The 24,764-nt window shown below is 37.2% G+C and overlaps 1 protein-coding gene across 3 annotated transcripts in view; it reads left to right on the top strand.

Annotated features, from left to right (window-relative positions):
- Grid2 (glutamate ionotropic receptor delta type subunit 2) overlaps positions 1-24,764 on the top strand; it is a 1,426,614-nt gene that overhangs the window by 809,883 nt on the left and 591,967 nt on the right. For all 3 annotated transcript variants that reach the window (XM_057772140.1, XM_057772147.1, XM_057772131.1), the window contains exons 6-7: positions 2,165-2,338; positions 9,767-9,928. In XM_057772140.1, coding sequence (XP_057628123.1) covers positions 2,165-2,338; positions 9,767-9,928 — 336 coding nt within the window. The remainder of the gene's footprint in view (positions 1-2,164; positions 2,339-9,766; positions 9,929-24,764) is intronic.

Here is a 24,764-nt window from a genome sequence, read left to right as displayed (position 1 = left end):
TCAAATAATAGCATGCAAAATATATTCTATTCAAATTGGCATTTCTTCAGATTTACTTCAAGTTGGACAACTGAGAACTTATTTTATGGAGCATTTAGATGACAACCAGCTCCTTCTGCATTCAGAGACAGACCCGAAGGAGGGTTTGTCTCCAGATGGAGGGTCTTAGGAGGCATCTTGGGACAGAGGATCTTATAATTTAAACTATCAGCCAATAAATGCTGACATGTTTATTATCTTTATTGCCATCATCATTGAATATTAATCTAAATGATTCCTGTAAGGAAATGTGGCTTCTTATATAATTAGTGTACATCATTTCTTTTCTTTTATATGCCGTTTCTAAAGTCTTACATGAATAAAAATAACCTGAATAAAGAACTTTGAATCTCCTTGATTCTTATTTATTGAATGTTAGTAAACAGTGATTCAGCACCATTTTATTAGAAGAAAATGAGGTGCCAGTTAAAAGAATAAACAGGCATTTATTATCTACAGATTTTCACTTTGATACGCTGACTTGTAGTTCATCACCATGTGAGGTAAAGATGCAGATGGTAGTGTTTAATAAGTTTAGGTAAATACTTATTTACTTAAGAAATAAGAATGAAATATTAATATTATTTTTTAAAATTCAGTGTATATTTTACTACCTTCTAGGAAACTCTCTTGCTGTACAATATGCCGAAAAATATGGTGCAGCAATATTGGTGCTAATGCCCTTTAAAATATTCCAGATTAAAATCAAATATGAAAATAGAATTGACCAGACACTGTTTAATTCTGCTTTGTGAGCAGATAATGGAAAATTCAAAGTACCTAGCTTTTACCAAACAAAGTTGAGGTGGCCAGTGAAATGATACAGACTAGGGGAAAAGATGGCATTTAAACTGCTGAAAGTAACTGCTTCTGGTGCACTGAGGATTAGTGCCTAGAACTTCCTGATGTTTCTGTGCATACAGCTGATGGCAGGTGCTATTTTATTTTTAGAAAAACCTATATTTCATAAAGAACATACATAATGGGTGAGTTTTCTGGTTAACATACCACAAAGAATGATAATTTGTAATTGGCATGCTAAAGGACAAAAAGAAAATTAGCACTTGTCGGTGCCTGTTTCTCTTCATCATTCAGTATTGGTTCCTTGGATGTGCGGGAAGGCACAACACAGTCCATAACTTATCCCATGTCAAATAATTTATTTTCATTGCATAAGAATTGATTCACAGCAATAATCTGTATGTCACAAAAGTTTCATGGGCTTCAAAGGTTCCAAATGGACATGATGGAGCACGCTTTAGTAAGGACTGCTGGGAAACTGAAATTTGTGTTTGTCACTTTTGTTCTAATTCCAAGAAACACACATACAAAACATTATCATTTCTTATTATTTCTACGTCTGTTATTGGGCCTAATCTTCATATCTAATTTTGAAATGTACGTGTATGGGGAGTAAAGGATGCATTCTTAGAGTTTTGCAAGCACACATACACAAAGCCAAATTTATTTACATAGTGCTAGGTTTTATTGACTAGGTTCACTCCATGCTAATCAACAGAACTTTGTACATATATGTAACAACCACAGCAAGAAGATAATTCTTTCATCAGTAGTTACTGCGTATCCATTCCTTCCACTAAGAAACATCTGTGGACATCAGTATAAACATATTATAAAATAGTGCATCCTCCTAATGTCTTTGCTTAATTTGTATAAAACCATGATTATTATTTTATTATTTTTTGCTACATGGATCATTCTTACATTGCATCTCCCTTCTTAGGTACAAACAATATCTTGAAAGATATTAATGAATCATAAACTATAATTGAATCGTATTTTGTGAACTTTCAATATTTTCTCTTATGCTTTCAGCATAATTAGCTATTAAATTACTTTTGATAAAGCATATCAAAGCTATTTGGTCCAAGTAGACTTGTTTAGGTATCCATGTTCATAATTTAAAGCCACAGAAAGCAAATATGAATAAATTCACCATTTTGATATAATGCACATAACTTTCATTTGGATGCTAACTAAATATGAAACAGCTGTGTTAGGGTAGCACATTTCTTTTTACCTCCAGATAACTGCTCAGCAATTCTTTTCTGTTTCTTCTACTATATTTAAGAATTTGCTAATCCTTCCACTTCTTTTCTTTCAGGAAATAAATGATGTGGATGTCCAGGAACTTGTCAGAAGGTCCATTGGAAGGTTAACAATTATCCGGCAGACATTTCCAGTTCCCCAGAATATAAGTCAGCGCTGTTTCCGTGGCAACCATCGAATCTCTTCAACACTGTGTGATCCCAAAGATCCCTTCGCTCAGAATATGGAGGTCTGTACGAAAGGACGGTTTGTGTCCCCCAGGGAGCATGTTTAGGGGCCTGGGATGACATCTCTGAGTGACACCAGACAGAGGTGGCATGCATTATTGTTCTTGGTCACGTTCCCTCCCTTGGCATCTAAGTGCCTTTGGCAGGGAGTGCAAAGAGCCTTTGTCTTTGATCCCTTTGATCCTATTGTTGAAAATAATGCCCACTTTATTAATAAAAACACAATAAGTAAATCTTACTTCTTTCTAAGTAAGCAGATACAGGGCATTTCCTGGAGTAGGGACTGTGATTGACAACCAAGGCTGCACTTCAAAGTATTAAGTGAATAGATTTGCTTGAATTCCATGGCATAAAAGACATAGATATTTATTCTCTTTTAAAAGAATCTCTAGGTTGAAGACCTTAACTTTAAAACAGAAAAAGAAAGAAAACATTTAAAATTCATACGTGCTATGGAGCTGTGTGCCCATGTCAGACTCACACAAGAGACAGTGGTCCCCTTACCATCCAAATTATAGAAAGAATGTCATTATTAAACACAAATTTCTGTATCAAAGACTAGAGAACACCAAGTTCATGAAATTACGCAGGGGGCTGTTCTTTAGACAACTCACTCAGACATATTTGGTTTTTTTTGAAGGAAAATCCTATCACATATTTTTTTCCTTCTAGTGGAGATGTCAGTCTGCCCATTGGAAGCCAGTGTTACAGAAAGGTACCAGCAGCAGGACCCTGGTAAAGTTCTCCAGCCAGGCAAAAGATGGGAGGAAGAAAGAATCAATCTGACACACTCACTTACAAATTTTCAGTAGGGGGCTTTACTGAAAAACAGAGTTGCACAATAATACAGCAGTCCCATGTGTGCCGCAGTAGGGCTGGGCACCACCTGAGAATATTTAAAAGGTGATGCTAGATATCAGCAAAGATTAGTCAGCATCAATTTTAAAAATCAGGAAGATAACATGTATTCCAGAAGTGTAATCCTTTAAAATGTTTAGTATAAAAAATATTTTAATACCAGTAGTAAAGCATTTGAACTATGTGGAAACACAACCTAGGAAAACTAATTTATCTCCCATAATATCTCATAAGGTAATTTTGTAAAACCATGTCTTTGATAGCTAATTCCACAGCCCCTCCTTCACTGACAGGTTATAAAGAAGATTGTTATTTTCCCTAGCACTTCCTCATATTTATTGGTCTTAAGCCTGTGGTTCCAGGCTTATTGCCTATTCCATTTGCTGTTTCTTACAGGGTTTTAAAGGAGTGTAGCCTTAGCCTCTTCTATGTACGCTACTCTAAAGCCTTAACATGCCCGTCTAAACGTCGGTGCCACTTTAAATTTTACATTTGTGATGGATTCTTTGCATTGTAACTCATTATAAACATAACTGGTATGAAATGGTAGGAAGGAAAACAAAATAATTAATTTAGAATATTATGAAATATTAAAAGCTGTTTTTGGCCTAGGGTGTAGCAGGAAATATCAACTGTATTTGAGAAACATCGTTGGTTATCATTTGTGGAAAGCAGAGAACATTAAAGAGCATTTACCTAAAATTACAACCCTTTGTTTAGTTAACCACAGAGCAAGTATCTCTCTCTGTCCCCACACTTAGTGCATAGGCAGGGGTTGTAGAGATACCCCCCCTTCTGCCTTATCCACTTCTTCATTTTGTTCTCAAATCCACATATGAAAGAGAACAAAACAATTCAGGTTTTTTTTTTTTTTGAAGGGGAGAATAGTTTGCTGCACACTAACTGCACACTAACTTACTTGTTATATATGATAAAATTATACTAAATATTTGCTAGGTGAGAAGGAAAACTAACCAACAGTTTTTAAAATTTATTTCTGTTTTTTTTTTCTCTCTCTTACAATACAATATTGCAGTTTCCCCTCTCTTCTTATATGGGAAGATTTACATAACTAAGAGTATGAATTCAGAACTCTTGCGTTTAAAGCACCACTGAAGATAGAGGACTTTCCTCCACCCTTCCTACATCTAAAGTTTCATCTCATGATAGTTAGAAAAAGCAACTGAATCGAATGATCCTTTGCGTTAAATTCTCACTGGGTTCTCACTGGCTGATGGTTGAGGAGTGAAGAGCTCCTTAGGAAAAGAGGCCTGCTCAGCTTAGCTCTGTGAAGCACCGCAGGAGAGTGGGACCACAGACAGATGTTTATCTCAGCATTCTGTAGTGTCCACTTAAAAGTAGGGCTTAAGAACTCAGTGTGCAAATAGGGCCCAGGTGTCCACCAAAGCTAGAAACTGGATTCGCCATCATGCTGATCCACATGCTGAGAGAAGGTGAGGAGTCAAGGACCTGGGGGGTGGTCTCCTAGCTAATACCTTTTAAATATATTCAGAAAGGGTAGACAGGTTTGGGAAGCACTGAAGCCAAATCCCATGATCCTTAAATTAGTAATCAAATGCCAAATAATCCACGATAAACTGAAGTTGCAAAATGAGTAACAGTGACAATGTGAGCAATGGAGTTTGAGAAAAGCAGCCCTCTGTGTGCGCTGAGGCTTTCTTAGATTGGGTGCTAATGAAGAAAACAAAGAAGGTTCCCTACATTTTTTTTTTCCAAGAAAAATTGTCTTCCAATTGATAGTGTTAAGGGTGAGAATGCAACTTAGAAATAGAAAGCTGGCTTTACACAAGAAAAAGTCATTACAAAAAGTACTTCAGTGCATTAGAAAATACACAGGATTGGAGATGTTAAGAGTTTACCTCAGTGCTTTAACAAGACTTGCTAAATCATGGATGGAGCATTCAGTAACCTAGCAGATGTGATCACAATGCCACGGTAACTGAGGAATAAAAAAGAAACTGGTAAGAGGATCAAAGTCCCAGAGATAGAATCACAACTACAGTTTTCACAGCAAGTAGAACAGCTCCTTTAAGATTAGTATACTAAATTTTAATAGTCTACAATACTAATCATTTTTATATAAGTTATAGAATATGTTAAAGTATTTCAAATAATCTGTCAACAAAACTATATTTTCTCCTCTAAGCCAAGTGAAATTTAATTACCTACATTTGTCTATCACGTCTATAAGATTTGATCTACCTAGAACATACTTTAAACGAATTCTGGGGCACTGAGTACATTCTGTTGTCTATAGCCTGCCACCAGCTGTCCTCTTACTGTCAGTATGAAAAGTATGGAATCAGAACCTGCAAGCTTGACTAGGCGAACATCCTCTCCATGGTCATTGACGAGCTTCTGTCCATCAACTTAATTCTCCAAGTGTCAATCTCCACTTGAACAAAATTGTAAAAGACATAAACCTATAACAGAAAGATTAACAGCATTACATAATCAAGGTCAAAATTGTTAGTATTGACTTGTAATAATCCTTAAGGTAGAAACTCCATAGAAATAAAGTAGTCCCACAGCCAATTACATATAATCTAAGTGGAAGTGCCTTGGTCTGACAGCTGCTCAAAATTGTTACTTTGACGACGAATTCAATCTGATCACAGTACAAGTCAAGTCTGCTGTGAAGCACTTTAATACAGTCTCGGACTCTGTGTCAAAAGCACTTTGCCAAGATCAAGAGAGAGATCGTCTCCCACTCGCGTCTCCTAGGCAGCTCAATCTGCATGAATGTGTCAATTCTAGTTACTAATCTTCTTATGGAAAGTAGAAATAAGAGACAGACAGAGGAAGATATGTGACATGACAAGCAGCCTAGTAAGTGTACATGGCAGTAGTCAGCAGAAGGGCAGAGGGTATTCTAGGGCAAGTGGCAGATGGTTCCTGGAGGTTTGCTGGCGTCAGGGAACAAGTGTTGTGGCAGGAAAACTGTAAAGAGTAAGTGAATAGGTTCTGGGAGAACGGAGGCTGGAGTGCAAGATTCTTAGATTTGGAATACACTATAGTTTAAGATAGTCATTTATGGGGAAGGTATGAATGTGTGTACAAAACTTGAAAACGCCTTTTTAAACGCTGAGAAGCAGCTCGGCATCACGGTGTGGATGGAGTCAAAGATCTCATAAAGAAAGTGACCATAAGGTCAGTAGATGGTGTTAGAAAGGAGGTGAGAGAACATGAGACTCGAAGGAGACTGGGTACCTGCTTGAGAAAGAAGAAACAGACTAGGTAAACGAGCAGGTCAGAAAAGTTCGGCACACATTTCTGGCCCAGCTGGTTGCAATGTGGACACATGGAAAGAAGTGGTTAGGGATTGAAGACATCTATCACATGTCAGTATCAAAGCATTTGCCTTCATGATTAGCATAGCTACTCAGAAAACATTCCTTAGGTATGAAAAAAAAATACTATCTGACTAAAGTGTCAGATATGGCAAAGTCCTGGCAAATTTCTCATGTCTTAACTTCTGTCATATTCACCTTTTTTTCTTTTTATCATTTTTACTTATTTTGAATATTGTTCATCAGAATCCAAGTATATTCTAGTCTGTTTGGCAAACAAAAAGGAAATAAAAATGAATAAATGATAGATAGATGATAGATAGATAGATAGATAGATAGATAGATAGATAGATGATAGATAGATAGATAGATAGATAGATAGATAGATAGATGATAGATAGATAGATAGATAGATAGATAGATAGATAGATAGATAGATAGATAAATAGATACATAAGAAACCAAAAGTACAGAAAAGAAAGCACATACAGCATGTATCTCCATTCACAACTTTGGAAAAAAACTTAACACTATATCAAGTTTTAATAGAGGGATGAACAGAGTTCTTGGAACCACAAGAAGGATGACTGTGTCATGAACTTCAGGGGAGAAGAAGCCATTGTCTTTGGGGACTGACATGATTTCCCCTGCTTCAGTAGATAACCTCATACCATGTATAGAGAGTGGTTCTGGTTAAACACAGTGAATCAAAGAAGGAACAGAAATGGAATAGGCGGTTGAGGACATTAAGAGGATGAGTCATCAGGATAGAGAAGGATAACAGAGTGAGGAAGCATTACTAGGACCAGGTATGTATTACGTTCCCCTACGAAACTATCATGCAGCAAATTACTTTTTAAATAAAGGACTGACTATATCATAGGACAAAAGAAAGAATTATCAGCGAAGGAGTCTCTTCTGCAGTGTAATCTTTGAAGAGAAACAAAGGAATTTAATTCAGAGAAAGAAAAGGCACATGGAGGGACTCTCTCATGCCACCTCACATGAACACTTAAAGCAAAGGGAGAGGCGAATAGAGACGGCGATGGAAGCAGGAGTGAGGAGGGCACAGGACAGGCTGGGAAGCAGGTGTGAGGAGGGCACAGGACAGGCTGGGAAGCAGGTGTGAGGAGGGGTGCAGGACAGGCTGGCAAGCAGGTGTGAGGAGGGGTACAGGACAGGCTGGCAAGAAGGTGTGAGGAGGGCACAGGACAAGCTGGGAGCAGGTGTGAGGAGGGGTCCAGGACAGGCTGGGAAGCAGGTGTGAGGAGGGGTGCAGGACAGGCTGGGAAGCAGGTGTGAGGAGGGGTGCAGGACAGGCTGGGAAGCAGGTGTGAGGAGGGGTGCAGGACAGGCTGGGAAGCAGGTGTGAGGAGGGTGCAGGACAGGCTGGGAAGCAGGTGTGAGGAGGGTGCAGGACAGGCTGGGAAGCAGGTGTGAGGAGGGCGCAGGACAGGCTGGGAAGCAAGTGTCAGGAAGGTACAGGACAGGCTGGGAAGCAGGTGTGAGGAAGGCACAGGACAGGCTGGGAAGCAGGTGTGAGGAGGGTGCAGGACAGGCTGGGAAGCAGGTATGAGGAAGGCACAGGACAGGCTGGGAAGTAAGTGTCAGGAAGGTACAGGACAGGCTGGGAAGCAGGTGTGAGGAAGGCACAGGACAGGCTGAGAAGGGCACATGATTGCAAGTTATTTTGAAAACTCTGCCAAAAGATTGCCATAGGCTATTGGATATGACTCGCTCATCTTTAATTTGTCTTTAACATTTTTCCTTTTGGTTCCTTGCAGTGTTCTTCTGACATAAATTTGGATTCATAGGCTACTTTTAGCTTCAGCTCTCACACCTCATTCATAATAGATTTTAGCCAATCTCACCTAGTTCCTCCAATAATTCTCAGTGTGGGTGATAGTAACAGCAGCCCACTCCAGTAGTTACTTATAAGAAACATTTCAGTCTCACAGAGTAAACAAGCATTTTCCAAACCTCTTCAAATAAATACCCATGTCTACTAGTGTGAGTTTCTATTATGGCACACATAAAAAGATGCCTAACAAACAAAGATGATTAAAGATTCTCTGAGATGTGAAAGGAAACCCACAAGGTATTACCGGGAAGTTCTGTCTAACAGCTATGCATAGCATCAAACTCTAATTGTCCCAATGGTTGGCTCTCTGCAACATTCTGTAGTGTTCCAGGACGACATTGTCAATTTCCTTCTTGACTAGTTACAATCACTGACAATCCTTTTAGCCGCTCCTTGGTTTTTAGGGGGGAAAAATTTTGATGTTGTAACACTTCAAAGCTTGGGAAAACCAGAGTGCTTTAAGGTGAAATGAGTTTCTATCACTACCTCTCTTGCTCAGTTAGATTTTACATCAAGTTTTCCTTCTGAGATGCAAGAATGTAACTTTTGACAACTTTTATTGACTTTTTACCTCTTTTCATGTTCATTCTTCCTGAATAAATTCTAATCTCTTTTTAAAAATTAGGCAGCTTTGGTAATTAATTGATAGTGTAGCTCTGAAAAAAGTTATTTAAGGATTGCTATAGATAGATCTTGAGGAAAACTCAGCTGTAATTTGGTTGCTGATCGGAGTAGAAAGACTTGTGGTTCCTGTAGACCAAACAGTAACAGCACACAGGTACAAGCTACATGTTGGTTATCCCGACAATGCGTCAGAGTGTCTATGGATCAGCACAGAACCTCGTATGCATCTAGACATTCTGATTGTGAATGCTTTTGGTAAATGTCCTTCATGTTTACAAACTTCTCCACAAGCACACAAAAGTCACTGCTTCCCTCCGTGGGTCCTATGACACTCATGGAAGATCAGAGTTGATGCAATATTGATAGTTGATTCCATAGGAATAACCAAAGTTTAGAGACTTGACACATTGGAAAGAATTATTATTCAATGTCCCTTCCCATCGGAATCTCTTGGATAGCTGCCTCTTTAGAGAGGAATAAAGGCCTCTAATGAATGACGGATTTTCTAAGAACTGAGACTGACAATAGCCTTGCCTCTGTCAAAGCTACTATTTTAAAAAAATCTTCTCTTTCATACCAAAAATTCTGGGAAAGCAATTGAGGTATACAGTCAGATAGACCTTGTTCTAGTGGCAAAACAGCCTCAGGAACAAAAAGAGAAACGTTCTTCTTGGTAAGAAACTCTGTGAGCATGAGCGAGCTGCCCAGCTTGTGCCCTCTTCCATGTGGATGGCTGTGGTGGAGGGTCTGATAAGCGCTGTCTAATGTCTTTCCAGATTTCTAACCTTTACATCTACGACACGGTGCTTCTGCTCGCAAATGCTTTCCATAAGAAGCTGGAGGACCGCAAGTGGCACAGCATGGCGAGCTTGTCCTGTATCAGAAAAAACTCAAAGCCCTGGCAGGGAGGGCGGTCCATGCTGGAAACTATCAAGAAGGTAATTATCCGTGTGCAACACTGCACTGCTCTGCACTGTCAGGCAAAGCTGGCTGAGGTGTGTGCGACCAGGTGTCTTTCACAAGTTTGTGTCCTTTCTTACTGATTCTACTGCAAACTCAGATGCAGTGTTTATAAAAGACAAAGACATATAGAAAAAAGAGATCTTATTTATAAGATCAGTTATGCAAAAAGAAAACTGGAGTGTGTGAAATTTAAATGCCATGGTGTGCCTTTAGGGTAAAAAAAACAGGGTTTTTTGTTTGTTTATTTTTTAATATTACAAGGCACAAAACATTGTTTCTTTGTCCTTTGATTTATCGACCACACGATCAGCTGAAAACTCTTACACTAGGTTTCATTGTTTCTCATTTGAGTAACACAAGATAAGCCACTGGGTGTGAGGATATTTATCTTTAAAAAAGACATGATTCATAAACAGTTAAGACGTTGCTGCACTGTCAACTATTTTGGTACCAATTGTATCCTTCTTCTTCACTGTCACTGTGTGACCTGCTGGGATGGGAAACCTGCTCCATCCCCAGAAGGTGGTTTAGGCCATTTGTCTTTCCTCAGTGGTAAACGAACACCGCAGTTGATTAGCCCCTTTGTCATGTCGTCCTTGCTGACATTCTCCGTTTGTCTCGGGCAGCTTCTTTGATTTAAAGCAAAATGATTAATAAAACAAACAAATTTCTCCGGTACCCTTTACACAAGGAGACAGAGCCATGAGGAGGTTTATGTTGTTTACCTTACCCATCCTTTCCCTTTCCTCATATGTTCGCCTTTATTTCCTGTAACAGAAAGGAAAAAATAGATAGCTGTTTGAAATATGCGCACATTTAGAGAAGACAGAAAAATGTTTGAAGAAAATATGTAGCATTGGGAGTAAAATGAATGCACAAAGCACAGGAAGTGAAGGGATGAGCTCCTTCAGAGGAAGAAGAGCCTGATGTTTCTGTTGCTCCCATTTCTGCTTTATCATTTACTTTCACTTGGCTGAGAATTCAGGCGTCTACCAAGTTCTAAAGAATTAGATGTGTCGAATACACTGGCAGAAGAACAGGGTTTTTGTTGTTGTAGTTGTTGTTGTAAGTGAATAAAGCAAATAGAAATTAAGGTGTTGCCAAAATCTCCTGACTCCATCTCTGTAGACAGCTGGCAAGTGTGACTCTAAGGGATGTGGAACCAGAGTCTGGTCTGCCAATTTATTAATTCATAATTTGAAGAGGACACAGGAATCTGTATCTATCTTTTCTCTTTCAACTTTCTCACAAAGAGGGAACTGTGGCCTAGGGCGCTGCTTCGGAGATGCTTCCTCAGTGGGACTAGCAGTAGGAAGGACAGAGAAACTGTAACATATGGGTGTTTCACTTTTACTGTTTGAGATGTAAAAAGATACTGTTGTACTTTTATAATTGAAGGAATTATTCAGCACAGTAATTATGAAGTATTATCTTGAAGGGCTATTTGCATTTTTACCTGCAAGGATTTATCTCATTTTAAAAGGGGATGCATGAATTTCATGTCCAGGAAACTAAGTTTAACCAATAATGATGGTTTGATGTCACATTATATTTTTGTCTTGCAGTTTAAATTGACCTTAAAAGAATGGAATTAATTTTCCTCAATTATATCTTTTCATTTTCCTCTGAAGTGTTTTGGGTCATCCTATTCCAATGTTGGGAATGATGACACCACACACACCAAAACATCGTGAGAGTTTAGCATATAGCAACTCAGGAAAACAGAGTGGCTGTGGGCAGGTCCACCATACTTAACCAAAGCCCAGGGACTAGTTAACCCTGTTTAGTTGCTGAGAATTGAGGCTGAAGTAATTAACAATGAGGGAGCCCAAGGGAAAAGGACAGGCAAAGCCTAGTAAGAGAATAGCCACGCACATCACAAATGACTTCTGAAATTTTATTATGACGTTAATATTGCAGTGATGCCATTTGGAACTATAGTCATGTGAACACAGTGAATCTATGTCAAAGGCATGTTATACACACTTTGTACAGGTGTACAATACTGGCTCATTTTATATAAAGCATGCAGAGTACAGATAAAAAATAAAAATGATCTTCTGACCCAAATTAATTATGTTCCCAAGACCAGGATAAAACAAAAGCTTTGGAAGATAATGCAGATGACAACAGTATCCAATGAAATGACAGGATGTCATTTTCACTGACTCCTGTTTTAGCTCTGAAATCTAGCATTGGAAATGGTAATACGTTACAAATAAAAGGGATGTTTGCTAACAGGAGGTAAAGGAAGAATGTAGATGGAAATTTCTGTCCTGTACTGTCAGTACACAAAGAAACACACATAGGCTTATATTAATTATAAGTTGTTTGGTCTATTAGCTCAGGTTTATTACTAACTAGCTCTTACAACTTAAATTAACCCATAATTCTTATCTATGTTTAGCCACTTGACTTGGTACTTTTTCTCAATGCAGCATTTTCATCTTCTTCCTCTGTGTCTGGGTGACTACTGCAGATTGAACCTTTTCTCTACCCAGAATTCTCCTAGTCTGGTCACCCTACCTGTATTCCTACCTGGCTACTGGCCAATCAGCACTTTATTAAACCAATATAAGTGACAAATCTTTATAGGGTACAAAAGCATTATCCCACAGCAGAACTCCTTTTCTTTCCTACACACTAGAAATGCGGGGTACTATAAGTTTAAATACTGAACTTTCTACAATATAGCATCTATATTATTCCCTATTTAAAATCAAACCTAAAGATTTAGATTCTCTTCCATTGTTCCATTGTACTTGGGCCTAATTGTATTTATAATGTCCTGTATACGTATTTAAGTGTATGTGTATATATGCATATGTATATATATTATATATATGTGTTTATATGTATATCTATGTATGTGTGTATATTGTGTGTATATGTGTGTATCTGTGTTTGTGCTGTATCTAAGTATATGTGTATGAGTTATATATATATGTGTGTGTGTATGTATATGTTGTATATATGGGTATATATTGTTTGCACATGTATAAGTCTTTAAATGTTTCCTATGTAAGTGTATCGTATATATATATATATATGTGTGTGTGTGTGTGTGTGTGCTCTGTGTATGTATATACATACAAATATGCTATCATGAATGGAATATGTATTCTATATAGGAAAGGTTTTGATATTTAATTTTGCTTCGACTAATCTGATAATTTTGAAAACTTCTTATGTGCTTTTCAAGTACATGTAGATATTACTTGCAAATAAAATTAGTGTTATCAATTTGTCTTCTTAAAGCATGTTAAAACTTTCCTAGCCTAACTGCATTCACTTCCACTTCCACATGTTTAATTTATTTAATACACATTTTCTTACAAAATAGTCTTTACAGAAATTAAATACATCAGGTTATTACTTGAACAGATATTTTTTTCAAATTTGTAGAACAGAGAATCCTTGTTTTTTATACTTAAAATTCTGATTTTTAGTTGCATAATTTTAGAGTGATGTAAAAATAACCTTTTTAATCATGTTATTTTAACTTATTTAATAATAATAATCTAATCTAGTTCCCCATTTTTTAAGATATAGAAAGCTAATCTCCAGAAAAGGGAAATACCTTAAAATTTTGGGAATAGAAATTTGTGTTATTATAAAGATTATATCAGTTTTTATCATGAGAACCTATGTCTAACTGCAGCAGTGTGTATCTGTTAGAAAGAAGGGACATGCAATATACTAAATTTGTTGATGTTTCATAACAGAATTTGAGCTTTCAAATATGTTTAATTGGCTATGTAAAATCAGTAGGTATTGACCAGTAATAGAACGTGGAAGAAGATATTCACAGACAGACATTAAAGCAAGAACCACAGCCTAGGGCAGTCATAGGTCCTAGGATAGAACCTTCAATTATTATTTTGCTAAATGGTCATGTTGTTAAATTACCATCTAGATATTTATGAATATGCCCATATCTAGATGGTAATTTGATAACACGACTTTGGCCAATTATGTATCTGTGTTGCTCTCAAACTTGGGCAGAGAAGCTTCTTTTTGCGGTGGGGTAGCAGTCACTGCACAGATACATAATTGGCCAAGGTGCTGATAAGAGACTACTTACTCAACCCTAAATGGGACATGTTTGTCAGTCCCTCTTATTTCCTGAGTATGGAGAGGAAAACTATGAAATTCTGTCTTCTGAATATGGTATAGTTATCACACTAACTACTTCACAGCAGCTGTATTTATCTGCATAAGATTTACATAGCATCATGCCAGTTATAATTCCAGCATAAATGGAGGCATTTGCTTTTCAGGCCCCATCCCTTCCTGAGGTAATGGCTGTTGAAGGGGGAGAATCATTCTTATTTTGAGGGTGTTGTCCCTCGTAGTTTCCCATGCTCCAGTGGGAAGCTACACTCAAGTATATATGGGCGGAGTTAGTTGTACTTAATGGATTATCAAAACTACTCCAACAAAAACAAAACAGGAATAGGGAAGAAGCCATGTTGTAAAGGATATGTGAGAATTATAGAAAGGAAATGAGAGGTGTACATGATTATATTTAATCTCAGTATAAGCTAGCCAGGCGGCGAGGAGCTGGATGGCAGGAACATAGCCCGCTGTTCCTTCTACAACTCTACTTCATGAGTTGAGGTGTAGGATCAGAAACTCTATACTGAATCTTGCTCTGAGTGTCAGGTACTCTATAGTGTTACGGTTCAGGCCTCCTGCATGGGTAGGTAGCTATGTCTATGGTCTTACGCTAGGGCAACTATGGCATCCTTCAGCTCTTCACACAGGTGGTTCTTGATTCCTTGTGTGGCTATGTTTTTTTTTCTTATTCTGGGTCAGTTCACGTGTCTTGCCTGTGTCTGGAACCTACATTAGGAGCTGCGCAATCTTAGGTACTTGCTTTGGGTCAGATTAAACCACACCCTGGGTTTTGAACATTCTATTTCTGGCCACTGTGAGGTGGAGAATTCTGCCACTGCCTGAGGGCATTCTGCCTTGGCTTAGATATAGTGTTAAGAATCTTAGTATTGAAATGACTGCACACTTACTCATCACCTCTCTTTCCCAGTCAACTGTAATGAACCCACCATTTCACTTCTCTATCAATAAACTCCAACATAGATTTGTTGTAAGGAAAAAAAATGACTGCAAATATTTTACTTTATTCATGTGTTGGAGGGAGAGAGGCTGCTTGTTGGTTCCCAGCCACATAGCCTCGAAATACTCACACAGAAACTGTATTAATTAAATCACTGCTTGTCCCATTAGCTTTAGCTTCTTATTGACTAACTCTTACATATTAATTTAACCCATTTCAATTAATCTGTGTATTGTCACGTGGCTGTGACTTACCGGCTAATGTTCCACCTGGCTTCAGCAGGGCTACATGACTTCTCTCTCTGACTCTGCCTTTTTTCTCCCAGCATTCAGTTTAGTTTTTCTTGCCTAGCTCTGCTCCCCTATATCTCTGCTATAGACCCAAAGCAGTTACTTTAGTAACCAATGCTATTCACAGCATGCAGATCCCATATCATTCATATATCCATCACTTTTTCCACAGATGTTTACTAAAGATAGGGAAAACATGCCTGTATTATAGAATTCATCCTGCAAAGTCTTTTTTAACATTACCCTAAATTTTAGAACCTAGTACTGAGTGAATATTGACTATGCAAAAGACTGTTCTCTAAGACCTGTGATAGTAAAGGAACCCAAACGTAATGAAAACAGGATATTGCAGAGTCATAGAGAAAAGTGTGCCATATTATGGTGCATAGTCACACTTCATGAGAAGGACATGCCATGTCTGCCACCAGCACACAACAATAGACCTGAGTCTGAGTTTCTGCTTAGCTTCTCCTCCCTCTTCCTGAAAGAATTCTATACCCAATGGTCACTAATGAACTAGAATGGTTCAATCCCCTCTCTTTCCTTTATCTTGCTATACCTACAGACTACCCCTGGATCATGTGTTTGCTTCTCGACATTACCTCCTGTTTGACCCTGTTTTGTTTCTTCTAGTCACTTGGATGTCATTTCTCCACAGTACTTTAAACAAACTGTGTACAATGAAATTTCTATCACAGAGCTGGTTCCTGAGGGACTTGCCTTAAAATAGAAAATAATTAGAAAGTGTTGGAGGGACCCCATGACATCTCAATCAAGGACTAAAAAGTAACAAGCTGGGATATGCAGAGCTCTGAGGAAGATGTTCCAGATGGTGAGATACTCTAGCTGACACCTCTACTGGAATCAATCATGTGTACAATGACAAAGGTTGATTAATTTTTCAGAATGCATAGAACCCATGAAGAGAACTATCTGGTTTGGAAAGAAATTGACAAAAGAAAAACTTTTTCAGATGAAATCAGATACAAGTTCTAGAAAGAAAATGATAACAGGTTTGTTTTTAAAAAGTGCAAATAAAAAAGTCTACAAAATATTTCATTAAAAACTGTAATTATAAATAAAAATCACTAGCAATTATATAAATATTCTGAGTTCATTAAAATTCATTAGCTCCTTAAGTACTTTCTTTTTATATTAGCCTAATTGTTCTATTTCTTTTTAAATATTTATCATAATTACTTTTAATTCATAATGAAGAAAACTAGAAAACTTTAATGTTCCAGATATTTCTGTAAGTACCAGCATATTATCTCATATTGGTTTATGCTGGTCATTAAATGAAATGTGTTGAAACATGTTGATGTTTGATATAGTATGTTCTGAATACCAAAAGCATTGAAACGCCTCCAGTTCTTAAAGGTAACATATTCATTCAATAAGTATTGACTAAGTATTGCCATATGTTGTACTTTGAGATCACAGAATAAGGGAAAAATAGAAATATCAAAAATAATTACAAGTGTGATCAGCTCTGCATAAGAAGAAATGTCAGTTGCTCTGGAAAAACATGACTAGAGGTCTTACTTATCACAGAATGCTGTTTATGATGAGGAGGTTTGAGCCAAGAAAGGAAGGACAGAGTCCTAGGAATGTAGAAAAAAGAATGTTTTACAAGAGGCCAGGTGATGCTCACAGTTTGGAGGAAAAAATTTAGGATGTCAGAAAGAGCAGAAATAAACACACAGGCAGATAAAATGAGGGTACTGGTCCTCATTTGCTCATTTTCTGAGACAGAGAAAGCTTTAGAAAGGGTTTGTAAGCTATATTATAGTTCCTTTAATTTGAGGTATAAGGTATTATTTTCTATGATTTATTTTATTTTATGTTATTACATCATGCCCTCCTTTCCTTTCTTACTTCAAAGTTCTCCAATTAACTTTCCTCATGCTCATAAAAATACATGATCTGTTTTTACATTAATTGTTGCTATATTTATATATGTATCTGTACATACCTGTGTATTCTTAAATATAACCTGCTAAGTCTGTATATGTATGTTATCAAAACTGACCATTTAATATAGATAAACAGTTGGTGTACTCTTCCCTGGGGAATACTAATTTTCTCACTCTCTACATTTCTTGGTTGCCTGTAGTTGTTTGTGTAGGACAGAGTCTTCATGATCTTTGCCTGATCCATTTAGTCACATCTAGTGCCATCATCCTTGTACAGATAATTTCTTGGCACTCATGTTGGTAAGACCTTCTGGGTGCATCTTCAAAAATTACTAAAAGACAGTCTTTCAGCATATTTCTTGATCCTATGGCAATAGTAATCTTTCTGTCCCCTCTTCCACAATGTTCTCTGAACCTTGAGTGTGTAAGTTGTTTTGTAAATTGGTCTTTCAACCCTGGATTTTGGCTGGTTGTAGCTTTCTGTTATGGTCTCTTTCTGTTGCAAAGAGAAACTTCTATGAGGATGAATGAGAATTATACATATCTGTGGCTAAGTTAAGTCTTGATCGCTGAAGACACCATGTACTTCAGACACAAGGACCAAAGATCTTTGATCTGAAAGTGATCTGAAAGCCTACAGATATTTTTCGTTTACTAGAAGGCACCATGCAAGTTTCCAAACAAGACTAGCAACCAATATTCCTATCTAGCTATGATGTTTGAGAACCACAAAGACCAGTATGGAATGATATCCCTAAGGATTAAGCAGTGGCACAAATACCCTGGCCATAACCAACTGCTCTCTGATTGGACTTAAGAACTACTCAACAAGAGGGGTATCATTCTTGGCACTGAAAACTTAGCCAAGTACCAGGGGTTAATGAATTCATGGATCACTGAGAAAAACCTATAACTGTCACTTAACTAAAACAGCATGATTCCTAATGGGATGAGGTATTCTTATGGTGCCTTAAGCAGCAAGTTTGTAACTCCAGATGTCTGTAGCTATAGTGAGGGAGCCATTTTGCAGCTCCTCTGATGGGGACAGAATAGACAGAAGCTCCAGTGAAGAGGTTCACACCACCCCTTAGGACAGATCTGGATCAGGCTACAACCACTACATGAAAACAGGCAGAGACAATTGGCAGGTCTTCAGAGCACTGAAAAGAAATTTGAGAGTAAGAAAAGTAATGAGAAAAAGTAATTATAGATGATGCCTAGGTTTATGCCTTGGGTGAGATGATATAGAGGTTATTTCATTTACAATCTTTCAAAATATCAATCCTTAGAGAAATGAGAACATATTAGCTTTCAATGTAAAGACAATCTATCATTGAGTTTGTATATATATGAAGGGGGAAAGAAAATTTAGGGAGACATGGTATACAAGAACACTACTTGAACTATAATATACCTTTTTCAAAAAGACCCAAACTTTTGCAATGATAACTTTCAAAAATGCTATTTATGGAACAGAAAGTTTTTCCAGTGGGGGAGGCACATGTCATGCAAGCATGAATAGCTGAGTTCAGATCCCCAACACTCTCACTAAAAGGCAAACACAGTGATTTTCTTCTATAGTTATGACTCTTGAGAGGCAGAGACGCAGAAATCAGTAGGGCTTGCTGTGCAGTCAATGTAACAGAGCTGGCAAGCTCTAGGTTAACTGAGACACCCAGCTTCAAAAAACATGCAGGAGATGGATTGAGGAAGACACAAGGCATTGACCTTTGCTCTCCATATGCACAAGCATGGACCAGAGAGTGCATGTGTGTATGTGCATGAACACACATCATTTATACCCTTTGAAAAAAACTCTCAGAATTTACTAGTGAACAGTCCAGCTTCAATCAATTTTACTTATAAAGCATGTTACTACTGATTTTATTTTAATTTTGTTCAAATATTTATTCTCGAGCAATTCATTTTAATGTACATATGCCATATGAGATAAATAGTATGTATGCATATTTTAGAGAGAAAAATAGAAAAGACAGGGACCTTTATTAGTTTCAGCTCCTCAGTAAATGAGCGGTGGTTATTTGCTCTAAAGCACAGAAAGCATCATCTGTTTGCTAAAATTCTTTACTGTGACTTATGTGTCTATTTTTAAGCTTTCGCATCATTTCTGATGCTGTTTATCCATGCATTGCTGTCTGAATTTGGGTTACTATTTCTATGCTGAAACACAGTGACCAAAGCAACTTAGGGGGGAAAGAGACAGCTCCAGATCACCATATGTCATCAAAAGGAGTCAGGATGAAAACTCACAAGGGCAGTAACCTGGAGGCAGGAGTTGATGTAGAGGTCATAGAGAGGTGCTGCCTGCTGGCTTTTTCTCCATGCTTGTTCAGCCTGCTTTCTTATAGAATTCAGGACCACCAGTCTTGGGGTGTCATCACCCGCAATGGACTGGGACCTCACACAAAAATCACTGTCAAGAAAATGCCTTACTGGCTTACCTAAAGCCTGATCTTATGAAGGCATTTTTTCATTTAAGGGTCCTTCCTCTCAGATGACTCTAACTTGTATCAAGTTGACATTAAACTGTCCAGCACAATGACTACAGGAAATGTAATGTTTTCCTTCTGTTGCGGATTTTTAGGCTCATAAACAAACAAAACTGTAGTCAATCTGAGTAATCATTTTCCTAAAATCTTTCTCTCCAGTTTTTTTCTAAGCCACAGGAGAAAAAAAAAGAAAAGGTTTTAGTCTATTTAGAAATTTTTTTGTCTAATTTGTTAGTCAAAAATTGAGACAAACGTTTCTGAGGCTTTGATTCTCACTTTTGGCACTTCGTTCCTTTTTCTTCCTATTTTTCTCTATTTTTTGTCCATGACTTTTCCACATTATGTATGTAGGATAAAATCCAAAGTGAGATATTCTGCATTTTTTAAGATTACTTGAGGAGCACTTGTGGCAGTTAGTGTAAAGAACACATAGGATGCTACCTCACGGTTTGCTTTATCAATGACCCATTAGTTTATGTTATTTAGAATCTGCTGTATCACAGTGAAATTTATAAATACAGTCATGCATACACAAAGATAATGACCATTCATCACCCCAGCCAGAGTGCTTTTGCCACCCTCAGTTTTCAAGGTTGACCAGAACATAGATGAAAAGCAGCTCAAAAGCACTGGAATCTTTTAAAACAATAATTAAAAAATCAGATTAAATCTGGCTGCGATAACAAAGGATGTTGTTTAAAGGACTTATTTGCTTGAATGTGTTGACCTCTTGAGCATTCTAGACACCTTCCTGAGGGCAGAATCCTCTCATTATGCATGTCAAAAGCTCATTAATGTTAGAGCAGAAAGAAGATGAATTACAAAGTCAAAAAGGTGAGTTAGGTAAGGCCGCAGCAAGCGAAGTGCACATCTTCTGATTTATGGAATTTGTGCTTGTTTTCTGTAAATGCATTAAGTCACACAGTGGTAGCTGCTCCCTGCAGTAGAGGACCTGGCCCGGCACAGACATAGCAGACTGACTGGAAAGAATAAGAGAGTCAAAGAATGACTGGATGTTTAAAACTTTCTGTTTTTAGAGTTTGCCATAGAGCAAACAAAAGGACATACAATCCTGTCCCCCTTTCAAGAAGTGAGACAATAAGCAAGAATTCTCAATTAGTTAGAACATATTGTTGAAGAAGGTTGAGAGCAAAAGCTTCTTCTTGTTGTTGTTCCTCGAGACAGCATCTCACTATGTAGCCATGACTAGACTGGGGCTCACTATCTAGACCATGCTGGCCTCTAATACAGAGTTCTACCTGCCTTTGTCTCCCAGGTACTGGCATGAAAGGTGTATGCTGCTAGTCCCAGCAGCAAAATCTATTATCCAGAATATTCTATGGGTCTTTGGGATGTCTCAGCGCTTAGCCACCAAGTCTGGTGACCTGAGTTCAATTTCTGGAACTCACATGGTAGAAGAAAAGCACTGACTCCTGCAAGTTACCTTTTAACAACCAAACATACAATATGACATGAGCACTAACATGACGAATAAATAAATAAGTGTAAAGAGTTTCTTTTAAAAAGGGAAGTTTTAGAATGGTATTAGTTGGCACTTATATGTTGTCATAGTCTACACATTGGAGTGAATTCTGTTGAAGACCAGCCACGATAGATTCATATGTTTCATGGTAGGGGCATCTGGATTAAAAATGTTAGGTAGGAGAAACAGAGATGTGAAAGAAACACAGAGGCACAGTACAGAATTGGGAGGGCAACTCAGTGAACACTGAGTACTGAATTCACCTGTGTTTAATTTTCATATGCTTTTATACCCCAATACAAAAAGGTGGAAGTTTTGTACACACATGTACAAAAGTACACTATACTTACACACATACATACACAGAGTTATATAAATGAAATGAATCTTAAAAAGACAATAAATTTTAACTGACAAGAAAGCAAGATCATACCTGCATTTTATAAATTAGAAAGTCTCTGAAATTACCAAGATAAAAAACACTGATGAGAGCTTATGTTAGAGAGGATGTGGGGTAAGGGAAACACTACTCCATTGTTGGTGTGGGTGCAAACTTGTACAGCTGCTTTGGAAATCAGTATGGTAATTTCTCAGAATATTAGGAAACAATCTACCTCAAGACCCAGCAATATTATTTTTGAATATATACCCAAAGGAAGCTCAATCATATCACAAGGACATGTGTTCAACTATGTTCATAGCAGCATTATTTGTAGTAGTCAGAACCTGAAACAACACAGATGCCCCTCAAATGAAGAATGGATAAACAAAATGTGGTACATTTACACAATGGAGTACTACTCAGCAGTAAAAAATAATGGCATTTTGAAATTTGCAGGCAAATAAATGGATCTAGAAAAAAAAACATATTGAGTAAAGTAATCTAGACCCAAAAAGGCAAATATAATATGTACTCCCTTATAAGTGGCTTTTAGACATAAAACAAAGGAAAACCAACTTATGGTACATAACGCCAAAGAACCTAGACAACAAAGAGATCCCTAAGAGAGATATACATGGATCTAATCTAAATTGGAAATAGATAAAGATAAGACTCCTGAATAAATTGGGAGTGTGGGGGTCATGAGAGAAAGTAGAAGGCAAGAGGGCAGGAAGGGAGGGGAGGGGAGAAAAATGTATAGCTCAATAAAAACAGTAAAAAAGAAAACAAAAGATAATATTCCCATTGACTGAGGTCATCTGGAGAGAAAAGAAAGACTCTGAAAATAAGGGCTGGAAGAACACTGACCTAATGGTGGTGATGATAGCAGCTGAGCTCTAAACACAGGAAGGACTCCTCTGCGTTACTTACATGTACAGTATAGGAATATCAGTGACAATGCTCTGAGAGAAATGCTTTGTTATCCATTTAGAAAATATAGAAATTGAAACAAGGAAGTTAAGCTAATTGGTTAGTTTCTGAACGTCTGTTATCTGTTATATCCCTATGCCATTGGTGAAGTCCTATGCTTGTTTACTGCTAACTCACATGAAAAGAAAAGACCATAGGCATATAAAATTAAACAGATTCAATCTTAATAAAAGTAGATCAATTTAATTCCTGTATGAATCAATAAAATACTGATTGAAAAAAAGCTTGTTTATTAATTAAATGGATGTAAAAATGAAATAAATTGAATAATGAAATTTAAAGGAAAGATTGGAAACATGGCAAGTCAACACAGTTTTCTGAACTTCTCTTATGAAGGTATCAATCTGTGAGTTTCTGGAAGACAAAAACAAATTATTAGATAAAGTCAACAGTGTAAAACCAACCAAGAGGGACTGAAATGATGGTAAAGATTAAGAAAATTATTGCACATTTAGGCATCACAACTGCAAAGGTGATAACTAGAGCAGTTCACAAGCTGAGATGATTTGTCGCCAAAGTATGTGCCCATGCACAGCCAGAGCTCTATTGGTGAAGCAGCTGTGAACATCACAGTGAGGTTAAAACTCTAAGTAATGTGAAGGTTGATAGCACAAAGTGAAAAATAGTTTTAAGCAAGAGGCAGGAATGACCCACATGGCCATCTGCAGAGAAAGTGAATATCTGTCATGCTGAGTGAACAATGAAGTCTGGAAATTTCTAGAGTCTCAACACCAGCAAAACCAACTATGGGCGCAAACCATTTTCAAGCCCCTTTTACCTTTCTTTATATAAATTCATAATTTATCATATTTATTAATTATATGTTTATAGCCATTATACAAAATATAAAATCATACATATTGATGGAATACCATATGATATTTTTAAATATATTTATATTTGTACACACATTGTTTAAGATGTAAATCAGTCTAACAGCATATTTCTTATGAAATAATTTAAAATCTTTTTTTGTTCTTTAGGAAATAATATATTCAATTATTGTTATACTTTGGAAAATAAATTCACAGGAATAAAATTAACCTTAACTATTTTTAAATGGTAAATTTCAAAGTTCCTAGAAATAATTTTAAATTAAATTTGGGTGGAATTGTCAAAGTGGAATAGCTTCTTTGGGAGCTTGTTGAATTCTGGTGACACACCCTTGTGCATCACAAGATGTGGTGGCCAAATCCTGACTGTGAAAATGAGTCTCAGCTCTAACGAGGGCCATTTGGTGCAGTAACTGGATGTTAGGGTATAAATCAATTTTTCTGGCAAGTTGACAAGGTTGAATTTAACCACTTCTAAGGTGACTTTCAATAGAACTCCTGGGTATGTTGTACTGTAGAAGGAAGTTTTTGTCCTGCCATTCTGTTCCAAATAAACACACAGAGGCTTATATTAATTATAAACTGTTTGGTCTATTAGCTCAGGCTTATTATTAACTACCTCTTAAGACTTAAATTAGCCCTAATTCTTGTCTCTGTTTAGCCACGTGGCTTGGCACACTTTCTCAGTTCAGCATTTTCCTCTTACTTCCTCTGCATCTGACTGGTGACCGTGTCTGTCTCTCTATCTTTCCTCTTTCCAGAATTCTCCTAGTCTGATCGCCCCACCTAAACTTCCTGCCTGGGTACTGGCCAATCAGCATTTTATTAAATCAATATGAATGACAAATTTGTAGTTTACAAGTGCATTATTCCACAGCATTTCCCTTGTTTTCAAGACAAGAGCTCTAAATCTAGTTTTTTTTTCCCTCTCCTTTATTCATAACGACTTGTAACTAATATGCTAAACAAAGACAAACATCCATAATCCATTTTCTAGGAACATGGACATAGTTTTCTAGGCTACTTCCTGCTGATTAGAGGCACTGGTAATCTTATGAAATCCAAAGACAATTTAGGATTATGGTCTAGTCCTGACTAGAGTATTCTGTGAGGCTGGATCATCTGAGCTGCCACTTTGAAGCTGTTCTAGATGCAGAAAACAGAAGAAACTGCAACATTGCACATCTACTAAAATTAGCCTGTTAATATGCATTTTCTTTGAAATTTTATTTTCTAAATAGAAATAGTGTAATGGCATAATTGAACGGCAGACAGAAATTATAATACAATATTCAGCTTTAATAAGGAAAAGACTTACAGAACTGAGGTT

This window comes from Chionomys nivalis, chromosome 1 (assembly GCF_950005125.1).
Source record: "Chionomys nivalis chromosome 1, mChiNiv1.1, whole genome shotgun sequence".
Taxonomy (NCBI): domain Eukaryota; kingdom Metazoa; phylum Chordata; class Mammalia; order Rodentia; family Cricetidae; genus Chionomys; species Chionomys nivalis.
This window is presented reverse-complemented; position numbering and strand designations above follow the sequence as displayed.